A 20,802-nucleotide genomic window follows, 5' to 3' on the forward strand; every position below is an offset into this window, starting at 1 on the left:
GTCTGTCTGTCTGTCTGTCTGTCTGTCTGTCACCATCCCTGTCTCTCCCTACACTCCGATCTAGGTTACTCGGTTTCCTAGCAGAGCACAGGGACCAGAGGAAAAAAAAAAAACCCAGAAGGTCGAATCTATGAAGGACATCCTTGTTGAAGTGTGCAACCTTCTACTTCTCAGCAAATTACCCGCACGCTGTGCGAAGACTCAAAAGCCGTGCTGTGGTTCTGGCTTGGGCACAGCAGGTCTGGGACCGGGGCATTAGTGTCGTAACGACAGACAGGCTCGCTGGTTCCTGAAACCTTTTTACAAAGCAGCTTTTGGTGCAGGACTGTGTTCACGGCGAGGTGAGCAGCGTGTTTCATTTCCTATAGGGGGACGAGATCATCGGGGCTTCATTTAGGCTCACGTAACATAAAAGTATCGATTGAAGCGAAATTTGCTGATGCGGCGGGACACGGCACAATTGTAAATTCCACAACTCCCTTGTAGATCTGCCGCTCTGCACACATGGGGAAGTTCGCAACAAACAGCCATAAAAGGGAAACGGCTAATGAGCCATGAGCAAACCTATGAAACTCTGTGGGCAAGGAAATGCACGCACTCACGCACAGTGACAAAATCAAAAGGAAGCGCGGCGGCATGTCGTGGTTGCGTGAGGGTTAGCCACGTTAGCATTAGCCCGCGGGCCTTAATTGAGGCCAGGAGGGAGCGTTTAATAATTGCTGTCAGAAGATCAAATTTAATTCTCCTCTCTTCACAGCCACCACTGCTGTAGGGTAGGGTGAAACAAATTGTCATCAGAGATTTCTAAATGAACAAAGCTTTTAATTAGGCTGATTAGAATGCTGTGGCAATGAGAGAGAGAGAGAGAGGAAGAGGTGTGTGGGGTAGTGATGAAATCATCAGCAGTTTGTCTTAGCTAGGATTTTTGGTTTTTCTGAAGGCGGGTGTTGATATTACGCGTGGAGGGTGGGGAGGAGGCAAGGGAACGGGAGTTTGGGAACGATACTGCAAGGAAGTTCGCTTGCACACGGCCCTCGCGGCAACAAGCCTTTGGCCTTGGTTTCAAACCTCTGACACACACGCACACACACACATCTCCCCCAGTGGAGAACTTTGCTAACATCCCGAGACATTGTCATACGCGGCAGGGAACATAATTAGGTGAATATGTCAGCGCCTTGTGCTCTTAGTGACATGACTCCCGGCTCTTCCTGTGGGGGCTGGAATGTGCTTGTTGAAGGGTTCACACTGCAATCAAACAGCGCCATTCATTATGATGCAGCTTTTGTTTACATCGTTTATAATCATGAGTCAAGAAATAAGTTTTCCGCGCACCCAGACGAGCACCTTTCTGCCGCCGTGCCGTCGGTGTCAGCCGCCGGTTACACCTGGGACCCGCAGCGCACGGGGCGACGTGTCAGCTGAGGAGGTGGTTTGCACTGGAAAACATGACCTGTGGCGCGGCTTTGTAGTTGACTGGGGAGACAGACAGACGCAGCACGACTGGTGGGGAGGAAGAAGTGAAAGAAAGTGCAGCGGTCTTGATAAAGTGAAACTTTAGGTGGGGTTATTTACATTTCAACATCGGAGGCGTCTATCACCGCCCAATTGGCAGCGCCTGCACATGCAACAGCGGCTAGGCATCGGATCCCGCCTCTTCCCGTTTCTCCTCCATGGACTGGGCCATTTTGTAATATCTTGACTTCACTCTTTAGCGCGTCCATTGCCACTTCTTAGACTCGTGCCATGGAAAGACTGAATGCAATAAATGGTGATTCATTCCAGCCTTTCCGGCCTCTAAATTGTGGCTCCGCTATGCTTCTGCTTTTTCTTTTCTTGTTCTCTTTTTCCTGAGCCTTTCTTTTTTTTGCCTATGTGTGTGGCAAGTTTGCTGTTGTGGTGCTTTTATTTGTTTAGCACTCATGGCTGCGAGCCACTGTCACAACACAAAGCTGCCAACAATTGACCGGGAATGTCTTTTTAACCACCCCGGCCACTCTTCCTCCCCTGCCCCCCCTGTCTGTTTGGCTTTGCCTCACTTTCGTGTGTGTCCTCTCGCCATTGGCCTGGCAGCTGTGCCTTTCACAGCCTTTGGCCTTCAGTCAAAGAGCAGGGTTGACGCATTGTGTCAAGTCATTTTGTCCTTGGGGAAGTCAGCGACGGGCCATGGAAAGATGGCTCTCACCTGTCTCCACACGCGCTCTGATGGATGGTTACCTGTCTCCGTGGCGGCTCTGGTGGCCCAAGGCCCCCGTGCACTGGTGCTGAGTGAGATGTGCAGCTGCCCAAACGAACAGCGATGGGATGTTCTCTTCTTTATCTCCACCCAAATGCAATGCATTTCACCCAAGTGTTCCTAGACAATAAAAGGCACGATTGTCAGAAATATACCTCCTCATTTCTCATTTTATTTGAAGTCAAAGACCAAATACGTACATGGTTGCTAAAAATAACACAGACTAAATTATTTGTCTTGGATTAATTTGTTATATGTTGCTAAAAAGGCAGAAAAGCAATGTATGTTCAGGCATTAAATAGCAGTAATTTGGAGGGGAATTAGGTCAGATATGTTTCATTATATGATTAGGTTATATTAATCTACCATTAAGTACCGTGTGTTCAAATTTATGTCAAAATAAACAAAATACTGACTGGTAAATATATAAAAATTCAAGTCTACCAACTGGAAAAGATTAAAGATGACTTGATTGTTGTTTGTTAAATGTCTCATTTTCAAAGATCCTAAGTAAAGTAAAGTTAAGTAAACTACGGCCAGCTTTGCAAGGACCTTGACTTGAGGCCTGAAGTGTTCTGCTGCTGCTGTGGGTGATTAGTTGTGAAATCTTAAATTATTCTCTGTGAACATTTATGGAAGGAAGCACCTTTAGCACCTATGATTGTCTGAGCCTGCTGAAGTCACATCCTTCCGCTGAGCTGTCTGTCTGTCTGTCTTTGTGTTTCCTGCCTCTCTGTCCAAGCCCCCGGGGCAGAGCTGCTGGGTTGAGGGATAACTGGGGAAGCGTACTGACAGACCCTCATTAGAACAGGAATCAATTAAGTTGAAAGTTAAAGACTTTAACTTCATAAAATGGGGTTGGCGAGAGCTCATCGTGTAGGACTTGATCCGCCACTCCTGTCGAAAGTCTTTATTTCGTTATGTTATCCTCAGTGACGAACGCTTGACGGAGCGTGTAAAACTTTTGTCAAGCACGGGCCATCGGCTCATCCCCCAGCTCGTCAATAGACAGGTGTCTCGGTTCAAAGGCATGAAGAGATTGAAAATAGAATACACACAAAACTGTCCCTGCCTCCCTAATGATCCAACTGAATCGAGAGCTAATGGAGAGAGACAGGTGAAGACATATCCTCCACCACCCTGTTATACACACACTCACACACATTCCGCTGCTTCTTAAATTCAAGTTTAGCTGGTGTAGCCTACTCTGTGGGATTAAAGAAAAGGAATGAACACATTACAAGATGATCCAGTGCTATCACTCTAATCCCCAGATGTACACGTCGCTAATCTCTTTAGCCGCTAACATGTTAAATTAGCCCTAATATCTGCTGAGATCCAGAGCCATAGAGACCCACCTACGCATGGGCTACCACCCAGGTTTAGGTCACCCTTCTTCCTCGGAACAAGACGCAAACATTAGAACGGGTGGTGGCGGGGGTGGTGGAGGTTGAGGGAAGTAGCAGTGATAGCCATTCGTCACCCTGCCTATCTCACTCTGACAGATGGGTAGTGCAGCGTGCCACATAGTGGAGTCACCGCCTGTAATGACATTAGAGGCACAATGAGACCTGATACAGGTTTTTTTTTTTTTCTGTTCCCATTCTGCCTGGCCATCGACGCGCTTCTTTGCTGGATCCGTCCCCTCGTCTCATTTCTGTTGGTGTATCTCCCTCCATCCTGACAGGAGATAAAGTGTCGTGCGCCACAAGTTCCAAATAAAGCACAAACACGCACAAGGCAAGACAAAATCACGTTCTCATATCGACACACGCCGCCATGTAGCTGCAGCAAAAATCAGAAGAAACCTCCAAAAACCACTGAGTGAAGTGAAAGAAAGGAAATCTTCCTGCATCTGAGTAAAAATGGAGCACCGGGAGTGTGCACAGACATTCGGATTGTATTTGGAGAACCGTCTTGAACCTTTTTTTTTTTGCCCTCGTCTTCAAGGAAATGGGAGTTTATTTAAAAAGAGAGAGTGTTTATTTAATGTACCATACACCTCCTAAAAGGTTTACTTACTGCAGTGTAATATGTTATTTCAAATCCTCACAACCACATTTCCTAGGAGGATAGGGGATACTGGTGTTCTACCATGTATGTATATTTTTTTTCAGGACACATGTTATTACCAAATGTGTTGCAGATGTACCACGAACAGAGGGCTGTACTGCCCATGCGGGGTTTCGTGGAAAAACTTGACCAATCCTGTCACGATAAATCACCTTCCCCAATTTGCTGTCGAATTTGAGAGTGTACGAATCAGCAGAATTCGGGTTTCATTCACATGCACACTACTTTTCTTCTCCATCATAAATTCTACGAATGCTAAAATTGTCTCTTGGATTAAGACAGTTTTTTTTGTTCTTGGAACCGGCGTTCCTGTTCTTCTCGCCTCTCCTGATTCATGACTAAATCTCAGCAGCTGTCTTTCAAGGTGACAAAGTAGGCCTGACCATTAGTCAAGGTAAAGTTCCTCTTTGTCACCCCCCCCCCCCCCCCATGATTTCAAGAATCAGCTTCACTGTCTGTCCTCAATAACAAAAGAAGCAGAAAACACACATTAGCAAGCACCCTGCAGACCATCTATTAGAGTATGAAAAAGCACCATGTGCTGTATATTAGTTTTTAGTGACTAAACACTTGGGAGTGAAGCGACCTAGAATCAAGCCTTGTGGTGCACTGAGTGGATATGTTCCCATCGTCCTCTCAGCTCCACTTCTGAAAGAGAGCGAGAACGCTCATTAGATCTATGTGCTGAATTGCTGCTCCCTCCCTCTCTCCCATCCTCCCCCAACCTTCACTCCCCCCCTCTCTATATCTCTCCCTCCCTCCCTCCCTCCCTCCCTCCCTCCCTCTCTGCTTCTCTCTCTCCGTCCGTCTGCTGAACAGATGGGAGGGTCGTGGATGCAGCTCTTCCCCTCCCCCTAGAGAGGCCTGGTGCCTTTTCAAAAGATCTCTCTTTATGCTTCACTCCATTTCCCCCCTCTTCTCCCTGTTTCTCCCTCTCTCTCATTGTCACCTCTCCAGCGTAACATGCGTATGAAGATGTAAAACCAGCCGAAGAGCATTTGCTCTGCTTCTGTCTGCTTGGTGCGAGCGCGATCTCTGACCTTAGCAGACTTTTGCTGTAGGTTCTCTTCATTTACCAGGCCGGTGTGAATGCAAGCATACCATTAGTCAAAATCCACACGGAGGATGAGGAAATGCCTTTTGCGTTTTCATCCTTTTACACCTCTCAATCCTTCTTTTACTTTGCCCCACTTTGGGATTAGTAAATTGGCTTAATGCGCGCTCATAAGCTTGTTAGTTCTTTCTTCTCTCTTGCTGTGCGTCTTCATCCCTCTGCTTGTTTCATTCTCACCTCATCTGCCCTGTCGAGGTAAGTGTCAGTGTCGCTCCCCTGTGAGAAATTCCTGCTGAGAATTGCAGTCCCTCCAGGTATTTGGGATGTGACAGCCGCAACAGTTGAGTGGAATTCAACCAATCCCTGTGAATTCTGCATTGCGCCAAGGCCCCTGCCGCACACGTAAAGCCTCGCGTCGCACAAAGCGCTTCCTTGTGTTTGTGTGAGGGTGCAGAGGAGCAACACAAATGTCACAGATTTACTGTTTAAGACACACATCCTGGTGATTTTCACAAACGCCGAAATCAGACGTCGGTGAGCATTTGCCAAAAAAATAAAAAATGCCACAGCCAATGGTTTGGACCCAGCAGAATATTGTCTACTATCACAAGGGCCGTGTGGATTGTGCGATTTGCTGGAAATCATTGGAGTCAAAGTGATGCTCTGTCCAACATGAAGGAAATAAATGAAAGGAGGGAAAGGAGCCCGCTGAGGAGGTGGGTTCTTATCCAGGAGCTGCCTGGCATTCGCATGGGACGGGGGCGGGTGCGAGGAAGAGTGGGGGGGGGTGGTGAGAAAGGTGGGAGGGAGGTGGGGATAGAGGGATGGTAACTTATACAGTATGATTGTGTAGGAGGAGGCAAACGAGGTAAAAAGTGAGAATGAATGGGGTGGCGTGTAGGCTGGCACCGATGAGGGGCTGAGCGGCGGCAAAGCTTCACCTCGGGGAGCGTTGGCAGGTGCCGGGAGCCAAAAGCAGGGATTAAATGTTCAGGACATGAGCTTAGTCTTAGCATTAATGTTACGTAAGGCCTTAGGTGTTGCCCCAGTGGTTGTTGACATTGAGAGGTTCTGCTCTGCTCAGTCGGCTGTGGGAGGAAGGAGGAGGAGGTGGAGGCCAGGAGGCAGGGATCACATAGGTAACGCCTCCTTGTTTGGAGCCGTGCCCGGGCCGGATAGTGTGGAGTACAAAGGCTGGGAGGGGTTGATGCTGTCAGCCTGTGATTGAGGTACACTGACTTGATTGATATCCTTGTCTGGCTGTCCTGTGCCAAGCGCCTTGGTGTTGGCTTGTAATCCTCATTTGTCTGACAACATCCCTCTTTTGTTGTCCTCCACAGGGCAGCTCTTTGTTTTTCTGACTGTGGATGGGTATGTGTGCACACAGTGATGCTAAAGTGTTTTGGATACCCCCCCCCCCTCCTTCCCATGCCTTTATTTTAGATCTTGTTATTGTGATGCGTAGTTTGGCTGTTGTCCTAACTGCCAAATGAGGCAAGTGGGCGTATTTCTACCCATCAACTAAGGAAGGCTCTTTTTTTGTGATTTATTTGATCATTGTTCATATTTTATTGTCTCTCTGATTTTAATTGATGGAAGTTAATGTCAGAGAATTTTACATTATAATGATTGCGGCGTGGTTGAAAATGTTCGGGCCTGAGCAAACACGTCGTTAGCCGGCGGCCTTCGCGATTATCAGTGTCCAACAAGAAGGTCGAGTCCATGATGATGTGCCGCGTTCCCCTCTCGCCATTTAGAGGTTTCTTGTGCTTTCTCTTTCTTAGAGCACAAGGAGAAGGAAAGAAGGGTGATGTGCACGTATGTGCGCACTACGAGCACGGGAGCGAGAGAGCAAGGGTGCATGAGAGAAAAGAAAGAGAGAGAGTGATAGAGAGACTGAGACTGACGTGTCTTTTGGTGAAGCGGTGTCGTCTTCCACATCAATGTCTGATGCTTGTGCTGCCAGGTGCCGGAAAGCTGTTTCAGAAAGGAGAGAAGAGAGAAGAAGGGGAAAGTAGAAAAAAAAGGCAGGGTAGATGCAGGATTTTTTTTTTTTTATGTGACGGCGCTGACAGCTCCCCTGCATTGCACTGAGCTTAAATAATGGGATGCTCATTTGCATAACGAGGGACGTTATCACCTCTACTGTCAAAAGAAAACACAACAACAGTTCTTCTGCTCCTCCCTGAGATAGATTGGGTTGGCCTACTTTAGCACTCTGGAGAGATGCACTGGAGCTCTGGCTTAGCCAAACCCACACAGGAACAGACGCACACACACACACACACACACACACATGCACACACGCATATACGGACACACAGTCACACCAACTTTTCACAGTATTGCTTTCATCTTTGCACATTCTGTCCAGCTCAACAGCGGCCTGCCTCCACTTCTCAAACACACACTCACTGTTTGCACACATGCAACCGCTGAGGTGCATTCTGCTGCTTTTTGGGTTAGCTCATTGGCATCCAGTGTCTCCATTTCAATTAATATTGTTGTAGCCATTAAAACAAAAGATCTCTGTTCTCTACCTCTTAATGCTTTTGGAATTATTTTTGCTTCTTCTTTTGACATTGTTTCACTAGAACATAGAAAAACTGTGCATTGGTAGCGTGTCTCACAATTCCCATCTGCCAGTTTGGAGATGAGCTGCAGGTAGATTTGGTGGGGGGGGGACGGTGCCTTGCAGTCTCACTGTCAATACAGTGCATTTCGTGGGAAGAAACAAAATGTATTTCTCAGTCTGGAGGTAATGTTACAGTGTTGGTGATTAGAGCATTTAAGTTAGTGGCACTTCCAAAACACTGTCAAACTCTCTGTGAACGAAGCGAGATCCTGACAGCGCTGTCTCCTCTCATAGTTGGTTGCCTGGGAAAAAAAAAACGAAAAAAAAAAACCCTGCAGAAACTGATTTGCATGATATCGACAGTGAAAAACAGCCGTTCTCACAACATTGTTGACAGATTCTTTGTCTTTCTTCACCCTCCCTTGTGGCTGCCATGATGCCACTTTTATTATTTTTTTTCCCTCCCTATTTTGCCATATTTCATTTCATTTAATGCTCACCCCGCCCTCCTCCCCCTCCCCTCTTCTTTCTTGCAGGTACGGATGCTGGAATCTTTGAGCTGATTGGAACAAATAGCAGAGAAAGTGACTGAAAAGGGAAGAGCAGACGAGTGAAGAAAAGAAGAGAGAAGAAAAGCATAAAGTTCTTGAAAAGGAGGAGAGAAAAAAGAGACGGGGACGATGGGGAGGAAAAAGATTCAGATCACGCGGATTATGGATGAACGCAACAGACAGGTAAAGTCCCTGGGGAATGGGGAGGATGGATGAGGATGAGGGAGGGGAGGACAAAGCGGGGGTGGTGGGCAAAACGCCCCGCACCCCACATGGCCTTCACCAGTGAAGGTCTTCTGGGAGTCTGGGCAATGTGTGGACTGGGTGCCACAGAGGAGGCTGGGATTCTTTTGGCTTTCTAATGGTACATTTCTATTAAGGAGCCTCGTTTAGCCCAAGATGGCTTACTCCAGTCTCAGTCTGGGTCGTCTGGGGTCGAGAGCCACAGTGTAGCTAGTCAAGGAATCCAACCAGGAAAGGGCTTTCTGGGTCGCCCATGCTACATTGTGCACTGACACTATTCATGTGCAGGAGTGACCCCCCCTCCCCTCCTCCTCTTTGTAATAAACTGGATACATTGGAGAAAGAGAAAAGTGTGTCAATGCAAGGATGCGAGCATTCAGTTAAGCAACTATCAACCTTAAAGTGTCGCTTTAGTGCTGAAAATCACTTTGAATCATTTTAACACTATCACCGCTTTCGCGGGTGGTGTCGGATGCTGTTTGCCAGTTTAGCTCGCAGGGAGTGGAATATTACTGGGCAGAGTGTGGCAGGACAGGAGAAAACACAAATAAGTACGCAGAAATGAGACGTTGAAAGTAGCACGCTGGATTAGGCCAACAGGGGCGGAGAGGAAGCGCTGCTGAATCGGTGTTTTTGTTGCCATAAATCTGCCATAAATCACATAACACAACACATAGATTTCTTCAAATTCTTATTCTAATAACCAGACTAGCAACTGAATAAACGCAGGACACCGTTTACAAGTGGCTGGTTTACTTGGAAGAATAAGAACAACTTCTGTACGTGATTCATCCAGACGGCGTCTTTGGCAGGAAGTAGATAGAGACAGGGGCTCTCTCACTGCCCTCGAGGCGCGCAATTGATCACTTCCTGTGGCACGACTGACCACTGACACTTTGTCAGCTTCCTGGCAGGCCAATTGGATCCATACGCTACTGACATGGCCCCTAGATCACAGGTCAAACACACATCTAGACACACACTCACCTTGTCTGAACACAGAACACCGCTTAGCCGGTGTTTGCCGTGTCCTCACAGTCCGCTTTATCAAACACAGTCATTAACAGCCAGGAGGAAATGACACCAAGAGACTCGAGGAATCGATTAGTCGATAGTGGAGGAGTAATTGAAGTAGATTTGTGACCCCTGTCGTGACTCACCTCAACGAGTGTGTTTTCTGGAAGTAAGAGGGGTGGGAATGCGAGCGGACCTGAGATTAGGAAGAAAATTCCAGTCGTGACAGAGTGCATAAATAAAAACAATGGAGTATTTGTTTTGAAAGTCCGACTGGAGGCGGAGGAGGAACGGGGAGGAGGTCACACAGTTTACACGAGGACCGAAGCGATCATGTTGCTGCAACACCAAAGCTTCCCTCTCTCTGTTATCTCAGACTGTCTCCCTCATCCCAGCCCAGCCCAGGCCCGCCAGTTGCACCAGGCGCTCCGGCTCCTGCGGATAAGGAGGGAAAGAGGGAGACAGGAAGGACACCTGAGGGGAATCGATGCCAAAGATATCCGGGCTTTGCTTACAGGGGGGGAAAGGGGGGGGGGGGGGGGGGGGGGGACAGGGTTCAGGGAAAGGAAGATCAATATATCGCTGGATTTTATTGTTTTGATCTGATCACAGTTTGTCGTTTGTTCAACCGAGTGACATGATATCATCAAGTCATGTGGAAAACACCGCATCCAGAGAGCATTCGGTCATTCGACCCGTGGCCTACAGGAGTGACATCACCACTGTTTGTAGGCTTTGGGAGGGTCACAAGACACAGAAACATCTTCGAAAAAAGAAAAAGATCAATTCATTTGAATATTTTCACTTCCTTCTTCACAGAATGTGTCACATCCCACCTCAAGTAAACATGTGTCCTCTAGCCCTCCAGTCTCCAGATATACACACATTATATTTATATATATACACCACATTGTTGATTCTATAGTTTGTCAAAAGAAATACATTGAACATTTTATAAAAATATGTCTAAAAACCATTCTGCGCCCACATTTCTCCCTGATAGCTATTTAAAGCTATACAGTCGGCAAACTCTCCAAACACTTCAGCTCTCTTTGGAGTGGCACCACTCTGTGTGGCTGTCAACACCATCTTGCCACCTACAGGGCTGCACTGCTGCCCCCCTAGAAGCACCATCGTCGTGGGCAGAGGTCCTGCCTCTCTCTGGGCGGCCACTTCGGGCTGCCACCCCCGGGCCGTGAAACACTTTCCCAGAGCGGGGGCAAAAAGACCAGGCCTCCCTGGCGTTGACTGGCTGCCCGGAGCTCCGGACAGTGGGCAGCAGTGTGCGAGCCCTGGCTCCAAGCCCCCTGACCACTCAAACCCTCTCCCAGTCTGGGTCACATGAAAGAGCCCCCTGTGCCATAAACCCACGGGCTGCACACAGAGAGTGGAGTCTGTTGCCCAAGTCAGTATAACAGCACACACAAGCACGCACACACACCGACCATACAGGATGCATGCTCAGGTATACGTGTGCGAGTACACACACACACACACACACACACACACACACACACACACACACACACACACACACGTCAAGATTTAAGACAGATTACGCGCTCAGACGCACAGTGGAGAGGAGTCAAATGCGTTCTTGTAAACACGTGTACACATCTGAAACACATGTATCTCTCTGGAGTTGGACTAATTTACTGCAATTGGGTCTAATTAGTGTTACCTCTCCAGCCAGTACACTCGCTGGGCTTAATTTAGGATGACTTGTTTGTGCAAATCTGTGTGTATATGTGTGTTTGTATGGAGCATGTGGTTTCTGAGAGGGGAGGGACCCAGGGCCAAAGGTTACACATGGATTGGGTCATCAGTGACAGGAAGTAAAACAACAGGATCTCCCAGCTCCCACAAACAACATCATGACATGCACTTTGCCTGGGAGGCGATAAAATGCAACAACCCCCTCCACTCCCCCCCCCCCCCCCCAGATGCTCTTAGTCTTCTTCTCTATGTTGCATCTGTTCTGTTACTTTGTTAAATTACTACTAGAATCAGGTTCTTTAGTTTCAGACAGAGAGAGAGAGAGAGAGCATTCTCCCCTCCAATCTACAGCTCAGGGGTGAGAAAATGCAAGTGAAATTAACAGCAGGAAAATAATGAGGCCCACAGGGTAGCTGCTCACCTCTGCTCCCCTCCTCTAATTCCCTGTTTCCCACCTTCTGCCATCTCCCTCCTTTTCCTCCAGCGAGTAGCGCTCATCCCTGTCATATGTTCAGCTCCATGAGGCCTCGTTTGAGACGTTTGCTACGCTCAACGTTCACGCTGTTGCCTTGATTTAAATATTTATTTGTAATTGTTGCTCTGCGTCTCCATCACATGTTCATCATGTGGTTTATTTTCCAGGCTCATGTCACTGTGTCATTGACACTCCAACAGGAAAAAAGTCTACAAGAAGCCTATTTGTCACGTGTCACATGTATCATTTTAGCAGAATTCACACCAAAGGCATAGCAGCGAGTTAGTTTATTCATTAATTAGTTTTAAATGTAATTAATGTTCCAAAATGGGAAAGAACTCAGCCAAATCAGCTTTCTTTGATTGAACAGTATTCTTTGAGCATGAGAGGCTTCATGACGTGGCAAATGTTTGTCCACCTCAAATGAGTGACAACAGAGTTATTTTTGCCGTCCCCGGCCGCTAACTCGGGACGTGCAGTGTAACATTTACTTTTTTTTAGCCCTTGAGTGTATCTGTTTTCAGCTGCGGTTGTTCAGCATAAACAGGAGCACGCAGAAGTCTCTGGGCAGCCATTTCCATGTCGTCTTTAAACGTAATTACAAGCTTGGGCCATGAGAACAATCGGAGACGCTGCGTATTTGACACCAGCAACTGTGGCTAAAACTGGCGTGATGAACACGCCCTCATCAGCCCTGGTCATTTGCTGCTGCTTAATGTAGAACTTGAATGACGACATGTTTGAATGGTGCTGCCTGGTCCGGCAGAATGGTGAAAGCGCAGAGAAAAGGATGATAAGTGGGGTGTTTAGGGGAGAAGAGCATGCATGAAGGCTAGGACAAAGCCTCTTTTATCATAATGCCCCTCTTAACAGCGTCATTGGCTGTGAAGCAGAGTTCAGGCCCAGGTCTTGAGCGCCACTCATTCCTTTTTGCGTAAGCCCGTGTCTTCCTGCTTGGATCCTGACAATGGGATAAGTGTTTGACGCAAGACTAATCACGCTCTCCAAAGCTGTCCTGTATGTGTGTGTGTTTGCGTGCGTGCACTGCCATGTTTGGTTTGCTAACCAGCAGTTTTCTGGTGTCTGACTCTCCACTCCTCCTCTTCCTCCACCTCCTCCTCCCCCAGGGAAGCAGGCAGGAGGTGGGAAGCAGAAGCGAAGCCATTGTGAAGGGGAAGCCACTGGCCTCTTCCTGTTATGAGAGGAAATGCATACAAATGTGCTTCCTGTGTGTCCACCCCCTCTTTGTCCTCCCCTCCTCCTTCTTGCTCCCTCCTTTCTTTCTCCTCTCACCCATGTGGCAGAGAATCAAGCACGATACCTCCTTAAATTTCACTTAATCATCTTTTTTTCATCCTGGCCATTTTGTCTCCTTTTGCCAAAAGAAAGTTATGATTTAATAATCATTTAAAACCAAAAAATGAGCCAGAGTTTATCAAATTGATGTAAAGGTAGGGCTGTTTTTAGACGAGTGTGTCTCAATCTCTGTTGGGACAAGGCTGTAGAGGACAGGGGTGAATAGATAATACTAGAAATGCATCTTCAAAGCTTCTGCCTAAGTATCAATCTTGATGTCGATGCTAATGATCTGACATCCATTCATTTAAGACAGGAGGATTTATATTTGTGGAGCTGAACATGGACGATAAGTTGCAAGTGATGGGCTAATAATTCTGTCCATTAGCTGTATTTGTGTACCAAAGATGCAACTGAGTATCTGAAAATTCCTGCAGTTGTAAATCTAGAAGGTCCTGGTTCAGATTGGGGAGTTGTTCAGACAAATCAGAGTCAAGTTCTGGGCCTACACCCATGACCTTGTTTAGATTGTGTCTCATTAAGCCACAAAAATCTCAAAATTGCCCCAATGTATGTTTTTACCTGCGCTTGATTACCAATTTACTGTTGCCATTTTAACCAGTGTATTGTAAGTATGGTGGAATGTCCTGCTCTCCATTCTTACCACTGCAATGTGGCTAACAACACCTATTCAACAAGAAAATAAAAATTGATTGCAAATTGCACTTACATGTGCGATTTGTTTGATTATTTTTCATCCACAGTTCTACAGAATTTCAACTCAACCCTGTAATTCAACACCTTCTTACCATGGAACCTTTTGGCTATTCTTGGCCCAACATGAAATAAATCAAGTGTTAGGTTTTTTTTGGGGGGGGTTCCGGTTAGTGAAGGAGTTTTATAGTTTTACTAAATCAAAATGTGGAATTCAAATGATTGCAGGTTCACATTTTAACCCGTTTGCAGCAGTAAAACAGACTTAACGCAATGAACAGATGTATTAATTCCAGCAGCAAAGAGCCAAATTCTTTACATTAGCATGGGGAAATGAGACAAACTGTACATTCCCTTCCAAGTGTTCCAAATGTACTTCCCATTACTCATCACTTAAATAAACAAGAGGTGACATCACTGGCATGTGCATCAGTGGGTCACATGTTGGCATCATATGAGGCCATGAGATCACAATAGGCTAAAAGTTCTTTGAAACCCAATATGGAATGTGAAATCCACGTAGCTAAGAGAGGACACAAATTAGCACGTCACATGTTTGCACCGGTGGTTGTGACACAGACTGCATTAAAGCACTAACAAGCACGTCTGCGTGCATGAATAAGCATGCCCATTCTGCTCAGTGTGCACGCCTGGCTATTTCTGAGTGTACGTGCAACAGCATTACTAATATATGTGGTTTGGAGGTATCAGGTTGTACGTGTCAGCTTGAGATATAAGTGCGGTGTGATATTTATATACCAGTAGGTGTTATTGTTCGGTCACTTAAGGCTTTTCATCGGTGGCTTCCTGGGCCGTTGCTGAACTCAGACTAGGTGTGAATTTTACTCTGGGTAAAATCTACATTCTTCGTTGTTTTAAGCGCGAGACTCGGGACAGATTTGATTGGATTCTCATCTCACGGAACCGCGCAGCCGCGCATGAGGTGTTTGCTTGGCTGTTGCTGAGCTCGCCGCAGCAGCACGTTGACCTCCCCCTTAGAGAAATGCAGGTCTGGGCTTCTGGGACTCACACCTGGCCACCGTGCGTGCATTGTGCCACCTTTTGAAACACTAATGGCCCTGGTAGATTGAGCTACTGAGTGAGTGGGTGATAACAGAGCTGCGCCCCGCTGCTATAACTGTGTTCTGCGTTTGCCCCCAGTGCCCCCTGGTATCAAAACAGAGGAACACAACACTCCCCATGTCCTATGCCTGAGTAGTCCTCTTTGACCTTAACTCCTACAGCAGTGTCATTTTCTTTAATCCCTCTGGAAGGATTTGTGCTGTGGCTGTGCTGTTCTAGTCCAGTTTGTTTTAACCAGTGACTCTCAGATTAGCTTGAATGATGACGATTTAGCTTATTGTCCCTAGATAATGTTTGATTTTACAACAGAAAACGGGATTTTTCCAATATTCCCGTATGTCAGCACAGTATTTAGGACGCAAGGGAGAATTTTTCTTTTCTTTTTTGACATCAATAATTCAGTTGAGACTTTCTGCTGCAGGTACCAAACCTCACACTTCACACTGCTATATAGAAACCAAACTCTGGTTTCAGCCGCTTTCATCTCACACGTATCTTGGCGCGAGGAATTGACGTCAATGGAAATGTTGAGGTGGGCAGTCTGGTCCAGTTTTAGAGGTTCAGGCTTGTTTTCTTTCCCGATCACAGGCCAGAGAGGACGACAGGGTGGATGTGAGGGATAGTTTGATATTCGGTTTCCCTGGTGCATCGTGGGAGATATCATTTCAAGAAATCCAAAACGATCTATCAATATCCATTGAACCTTATCTCCACTTTCAAACCAAGCCGTGGAAATCTGAAGGACAGTCCTTCATTTATGGTACAGAGACGTTCGCCAGGATCCACCACATGCAAATAGTCTTGCATGTGTGCTCAGAGCGCTCGAAGTTTTTTATCTTATTTTTAAAAAAATCTCATTTATTTGCCTGCTTACTTCCAAAGAGAGTAGACAAATATGCAGTTAATCAACAAGCTGGGATCATTAGCGACCAGCTGGGCCCGGGCCTGGCAGCGTGTCCTCTCTGTAAAAAAGCTTTGCCGATAAAGATTTCCAATGTAAATAATCCACACAGCCTCAGAAGGAAATCAAAGAAAGTCCAATACCAGAAACAGCAGCGTTGTGCAGAGACGGAAGCTGGCAGTGGTGCATTTTCTCTCTCTTTTTTCCCTACATTTTATTTATTTATTTATTTATTTTTACCCCCTGACAGCCAAAGAGCTCAAACACATGGCTTTGAAAAGATACCAGGTGCAGCTCGCTGGAATTACCTCACTTTCATTGCTCCAATTTTCATCTAAACAATAGAGGAGGAGATGCTGCTCTATTTTGACAATGCCGACACTTGTGTGCATGTGTGTGTGTGTGTGTGTGTGTGTGTGTGTGTGTGTGTGTGTGTGTGTGTGTGTGTTGTGGCTATTGGGCCTTCGCTAGGCTCACACTTACTAAAAAGGCCCCATTAAAGGGGGAGATATCTGTGCTTTAAGCTGAGGGCATTGACACGACTTGAGCACACAAACAGCCTCTGGCACAGTCAGAGAATCCATATGTTATTTATAAGAATGGGAGGCCTTTTTGGTGAGAGAAATAGAACAAAGTGTGCTTATGTTATGTGAGTAAATAGTCTGCATCAGCTCTTTTCTGTATTAGCGACTGTAAGTTGGGGTGTTGCTCCGTTTGTGAGCCCTGGAGGTGGTTCAGGCCGGCTGGAAGGGTGATTTAAGGTTAATTCTGTTCTGCGATGAACCTTGGTATGCTTTGATCTGCAAGCAACAACTGATCTTCTTTACCGTTATCAGCCTGAGACAGAGCACTTTCAGTTCCCCAAATGTAAGCCCAGCTTGTTTTTTTTTTTTTCTTTTTCCTGCTATACTGGCTGGACTGTTACAGTCAGGTGGTGCTGAACCATCAGCAGGCGTCAGTTTCCTTTAATCTTTCTGAGAATGTTTCGTTTACAGGCAATCTCGGCCGGTCGGGGTGTTTGTTCTGTCATTGCAGAATGCAGGAAAAAAATACAAATGATTATTATAAATAAGACTTCCAGAGTGACCCCGCATAAACGTGCACAATCCGTATTGCTCGTGCCTCGTTCTTCACTCAAACTGATCATGCCCTCCATTACCTTTCCTTCCCACCCAGGTGACATTTACGAAGCGGAAGTTCGGCCTGATGAAGAAGGCGTACGAGCTGAGCGTGCTCTGCGACTGCGAGATCGCCCTGATCATCTTCAACAGCACCAACAAGCTGTTCCAGTACGCCAGCACAGACATGGACAAGGTCCTGCTCAAGTACACCGAGTACAACGAGCCCCACGAGAGCAGGACCAACTCCGATATCGTGGAGGTGAGTTTCAGCGAAACGCAAGCGGTGCACGTGTGCACAGATGCGCTGGAGCACATACACGCGCACGCTCATGCAAATACACAGAAACGCACTAGCAGACAGATGGTTTTAGCATTCATGACTCATTTGGTAACCCATGCTTCTCTCTTTTGGGCTTCACATTTAAGTCATTCTAAGAAACTGTTATGATATAGTTAATAGTTAATCATTCCCAGAATCCTTCACTTTGAGATTCTTTGTGCTGCGTCCTTATAAAAATTAATTTATAATAAGTGGAGCCAATTACTTTCAACATGTGCCTTTATTTCCCTCTGATCCGGCCCCGAGGTGTCCCGTCACCTCTGATGCGCCTCGTAGTCGAGGATGCTCATCTCACTTGCTTCAGACACATGTCAGGTGATGTTAAACAGGCTGACCAGCAGACATGTACGTAGATAAAGCAGGAAATGACGCTGGTGCCCTCCAGGATCCTTAAGCTCTTAACATGAATCTGTTACGCAACACTGTAAACCCAGGCAAACCTGCTGGACTAAACACTCACTTTATCCGTTTGTGTGGCGCACAAACACTTCACAAACACGCTTCCGCTCCGCTTGCTCATTAAAGTGCTCCGAAATGAAAGCGTCACACAGAGATTTCATCTTTTGGTCAAGCCACTAACTCCCAGTGATGCTAATGTTGAGGGAAATCTCTACCGGATTCCTTAAGCATCACTTATAATAAAATCAGCTCGGTATTCATTTTATACTGTAGTCTCTTAGCGATGGCTTGCAGCAGTGGCACAAGACGGCTTTTCTTCTGGATGGTTAGAATCTAATGATTATAGCAAACATGGGTTATATTATTTATGCCCTTATTGACATTTAGTTGTGTATGAATGCTTTGTTAGCTTCAAAGTGGCCCCTCTGTCATCATTATTGCTGTGCTGAGCTGCAGTAGTTAATGTAGTTCAGACATGGGTACATGGAGCACTCAACTTATGGTGAGCAGTAATGATCAAAACAAATGGAATGGACTGAGTGCACTATCATGGACAGCACAACAATCAATTAACTGAACACAATAACAGAGACGTGCACTAGGCTCTTATAGGCGCTTGAACTTTTGGAGACTTCTAAAGAGGTGACGTCAGTCACCTACAGCAAATCCGCAAAGCTCTCAACTTAAAACATGTTGCCCCAAGTGTTATTTAATATCTGTAAGAATATCAGAAGGGGTAAAATCCCCCTCTATGAATTATACAATTTACATTAAGACTTCAGCATCCCCACATCTTTACTGTGCCTATAGTTCCTTATATACTTTATGATATAAGCCCTTCAGCCACTACTTAGATGAGGATCTACCCTGCTGGAGCCTCTGTGGAGATAGATATCGCATATTTGAGAAAGTGTGTGTAAAAAAAGAGCGCTAAGTTAAACTGGTTGTCCATTAAGTAGCAGCGGATGACTAATGTGTAAAAACCACACAAGGGGAAGACAAGTCTTTGTGTTGGGCAGCTGGTGGAATTGATCTGAAGAGGCCTTCAGCTTCACAGTAACAGGATTGGCCAAGGGGTTAGCGCTAGCATGCTTAGCATTGAATGGTGTGGAGAGCACAGGGGAACTAAAGGCCTGGATCTCTCCCGCAGAGCCATGTGTGCCGCTGCTAGGCTACATCACAGGTGCAGGAACGTGGGTGGGTTGCTGTGTTTTGGGTGGGGGAGGTGAAGCGGACTTCCTGTTGCCATGACAGGTTGATGAGGAGTAGGTCAAGAAGGGGATGAAGTCTGGATATAAAAGCAAAGAGTGAATCTGAGGAGCTCCTCGCCTTTCTATAAGACCTATCGGTGACAGATATAACAAAATAATTTGTTGAAGCTGCTCATCTTTAGAAGTATACAAAATGCATGAATCTCTCTTTCCCTGTTGCTGCCTTGCCTGAAGGTGTAGTGGGAGGATAGACCGAGGTAGGGGAGCGCAGCTCAGAGTGTGGGCGGCTGGCACAGAGGCCTGCTACATTAGCAATAAAGCTCTATGTAATTAGCATGTCTTTGGTTGATAATTAGTGTTGTTGAGAGAGTGGCACTGAGAGTGTTGCACAGCCTCTCTAGCTCTACAGCATGTTTACAAGAGGCTGGAGGGCTTTTTTTTCCTCCACTCTTCTCATTTTCTCTCTCTTCTTTCATTGAACATATTTTTTCCCTGTTGTTCTCAACTTGTGAGGGTCATCGGGTGTATATACGGTATGGAAGAGCCTTCAACAGGGAGGAAAAGGTAAAGGGAGCAGAGTGTTAAAGGTGGCCTAGATGACTCGTTTGACGATTTTCTCCACTGGGGACGACTCTTCCACAAATACCCGTGAAAGCAGAAGACCAAGAGACTGAACCTTGTGCTCCTCCGAGCGCACGCTGCAAAACAAAAGAGGCATTGCTAAGCAAAATAGCTACAAGTTAACGTTGCGTGAGTGACGCCCAGAACGCTTTTATAATGAAATGTTCTGAATGCTTTTAGTTGATCTCACACTGCCACACGAGTGCGTCTGCACCCGCAAAGACTGTAATGAAACTCCAAAATTAATAAAATGTGATGATTCAGGTTTGCGTTATCAATTGGAATATTTACAGCGCCCCCTAGACCCTCATTTCTCGATAAAGCAAAGATGCAGATCCTCTTTTTGTGTCCAAGTGTCTCCTGGCAGGTCTACGGTACCATTCTGCATCAGATTCTAGATAAAAGAGCAGTTTCCCACTCATGTGAGTGATGTCAGAATGGAGAGGCATGTTGGGAAATGACAAAAGAATAGAATCTGTCTCTCTTTCCCATTCCCTCTTTTTATCTCCACCTAAGAAGACTGGCTCTGAGTTCTTGCTGGTGATTTATTATGCAAGTTTGGGGGTTGTTAATTGCAGTAGCACATGAAAGAGGCCTTTCTTTTCCCTTGCGATGATTGCAGATCAAGCCTGAACCTATAAGCAGTTCTGGCTGGGGTTTTTTGCTCTGACTGAAATGGAAACAAATCCAACAACAAAATTGGGCCATGCCAAAATCCCCTGTTCCACAATGGAGCCGCTTTCACCTCTGTTGAAGAGGGGAACACAGGTGTTGTGAAAGGACTGGGAGGGAGACAACTGCATCTCCTAAATGCTTGCAAAAACTTTAATGGACAGAGGGCAAGGATGCGCTTGTGTCCTTGTTTACCGAGTGCCCCTACAGGAGGAGCACACACATACATGCGCACTAACGTGTGTTTGCCATATGTAAATGTAGCTGCACTGCATGTGTGTATGTGTACGTACGCACGGGGTGACAAGTGGCTCAAATCCCGCTGAGCTGACGGCATTGCGATGACCTCAACCGGTAACACTCTGATGCCACCGGCTCAAGTATCACATGGAACGGCACATGGCTCCTGGTCCTTAGGCTGCCGGAGGAAAAGGCCACCGGCCAATCCCATTTCCAGCAGATTAACCTAATCTGAAAGTTCAGATCAGACTGTAATCTTGAACAGCA

At 46.4% G+C, this 20,802-nt stretch overlaps 1 protein-coding gene across 16 annotated transcripts in view; it reads left to right on the top strand.

Moving 5' to 3' along the window:
• mef2cb (myocyte enhancer factor 2cb) overlaps positions 1 to 20,802 on the top strand; it is a 62,148-nt gene that overhangs the window by 20,395 nt on the left and 20,951 nt on the right. For all 16 annotated transcript variants that reach the window (XM_057031754.1, XM_057031757.1, XM_057031759.1 and 13 more), the window contains 2 exons: positions 8,475 to 8,672; positions 17,108 to 17,311. In XM_057031754.1, coding sequence (XP_056887734.1) covers positions 8,619 to 8,672; positions 17,108 to 17,311 — 258 coding nt within the window. In that variant the 5' untranslated portion in view covers positions 8,475 to 8,618. The remainder of the gene's footprint in view (positions 1 to 8,474; positions 8,673 to 17,107; positions 17,312 to 20,802) is intronic.

The sequence above is a fragment of the Takifugu flavidus genome, chromosome 5 (genome assembly GCF_003711565.1).
Source record: "Takifugu flavidus isolate HTHZ2018 chromosome 5, ASM371156v2, whole genome shotgun sequence".
NCBI lineage: Eukaryota > Metazoa > Chordata > Actinopteri > Tetraodontiformes > Tetraodontidae > Takifugu > Takifugu flavidus.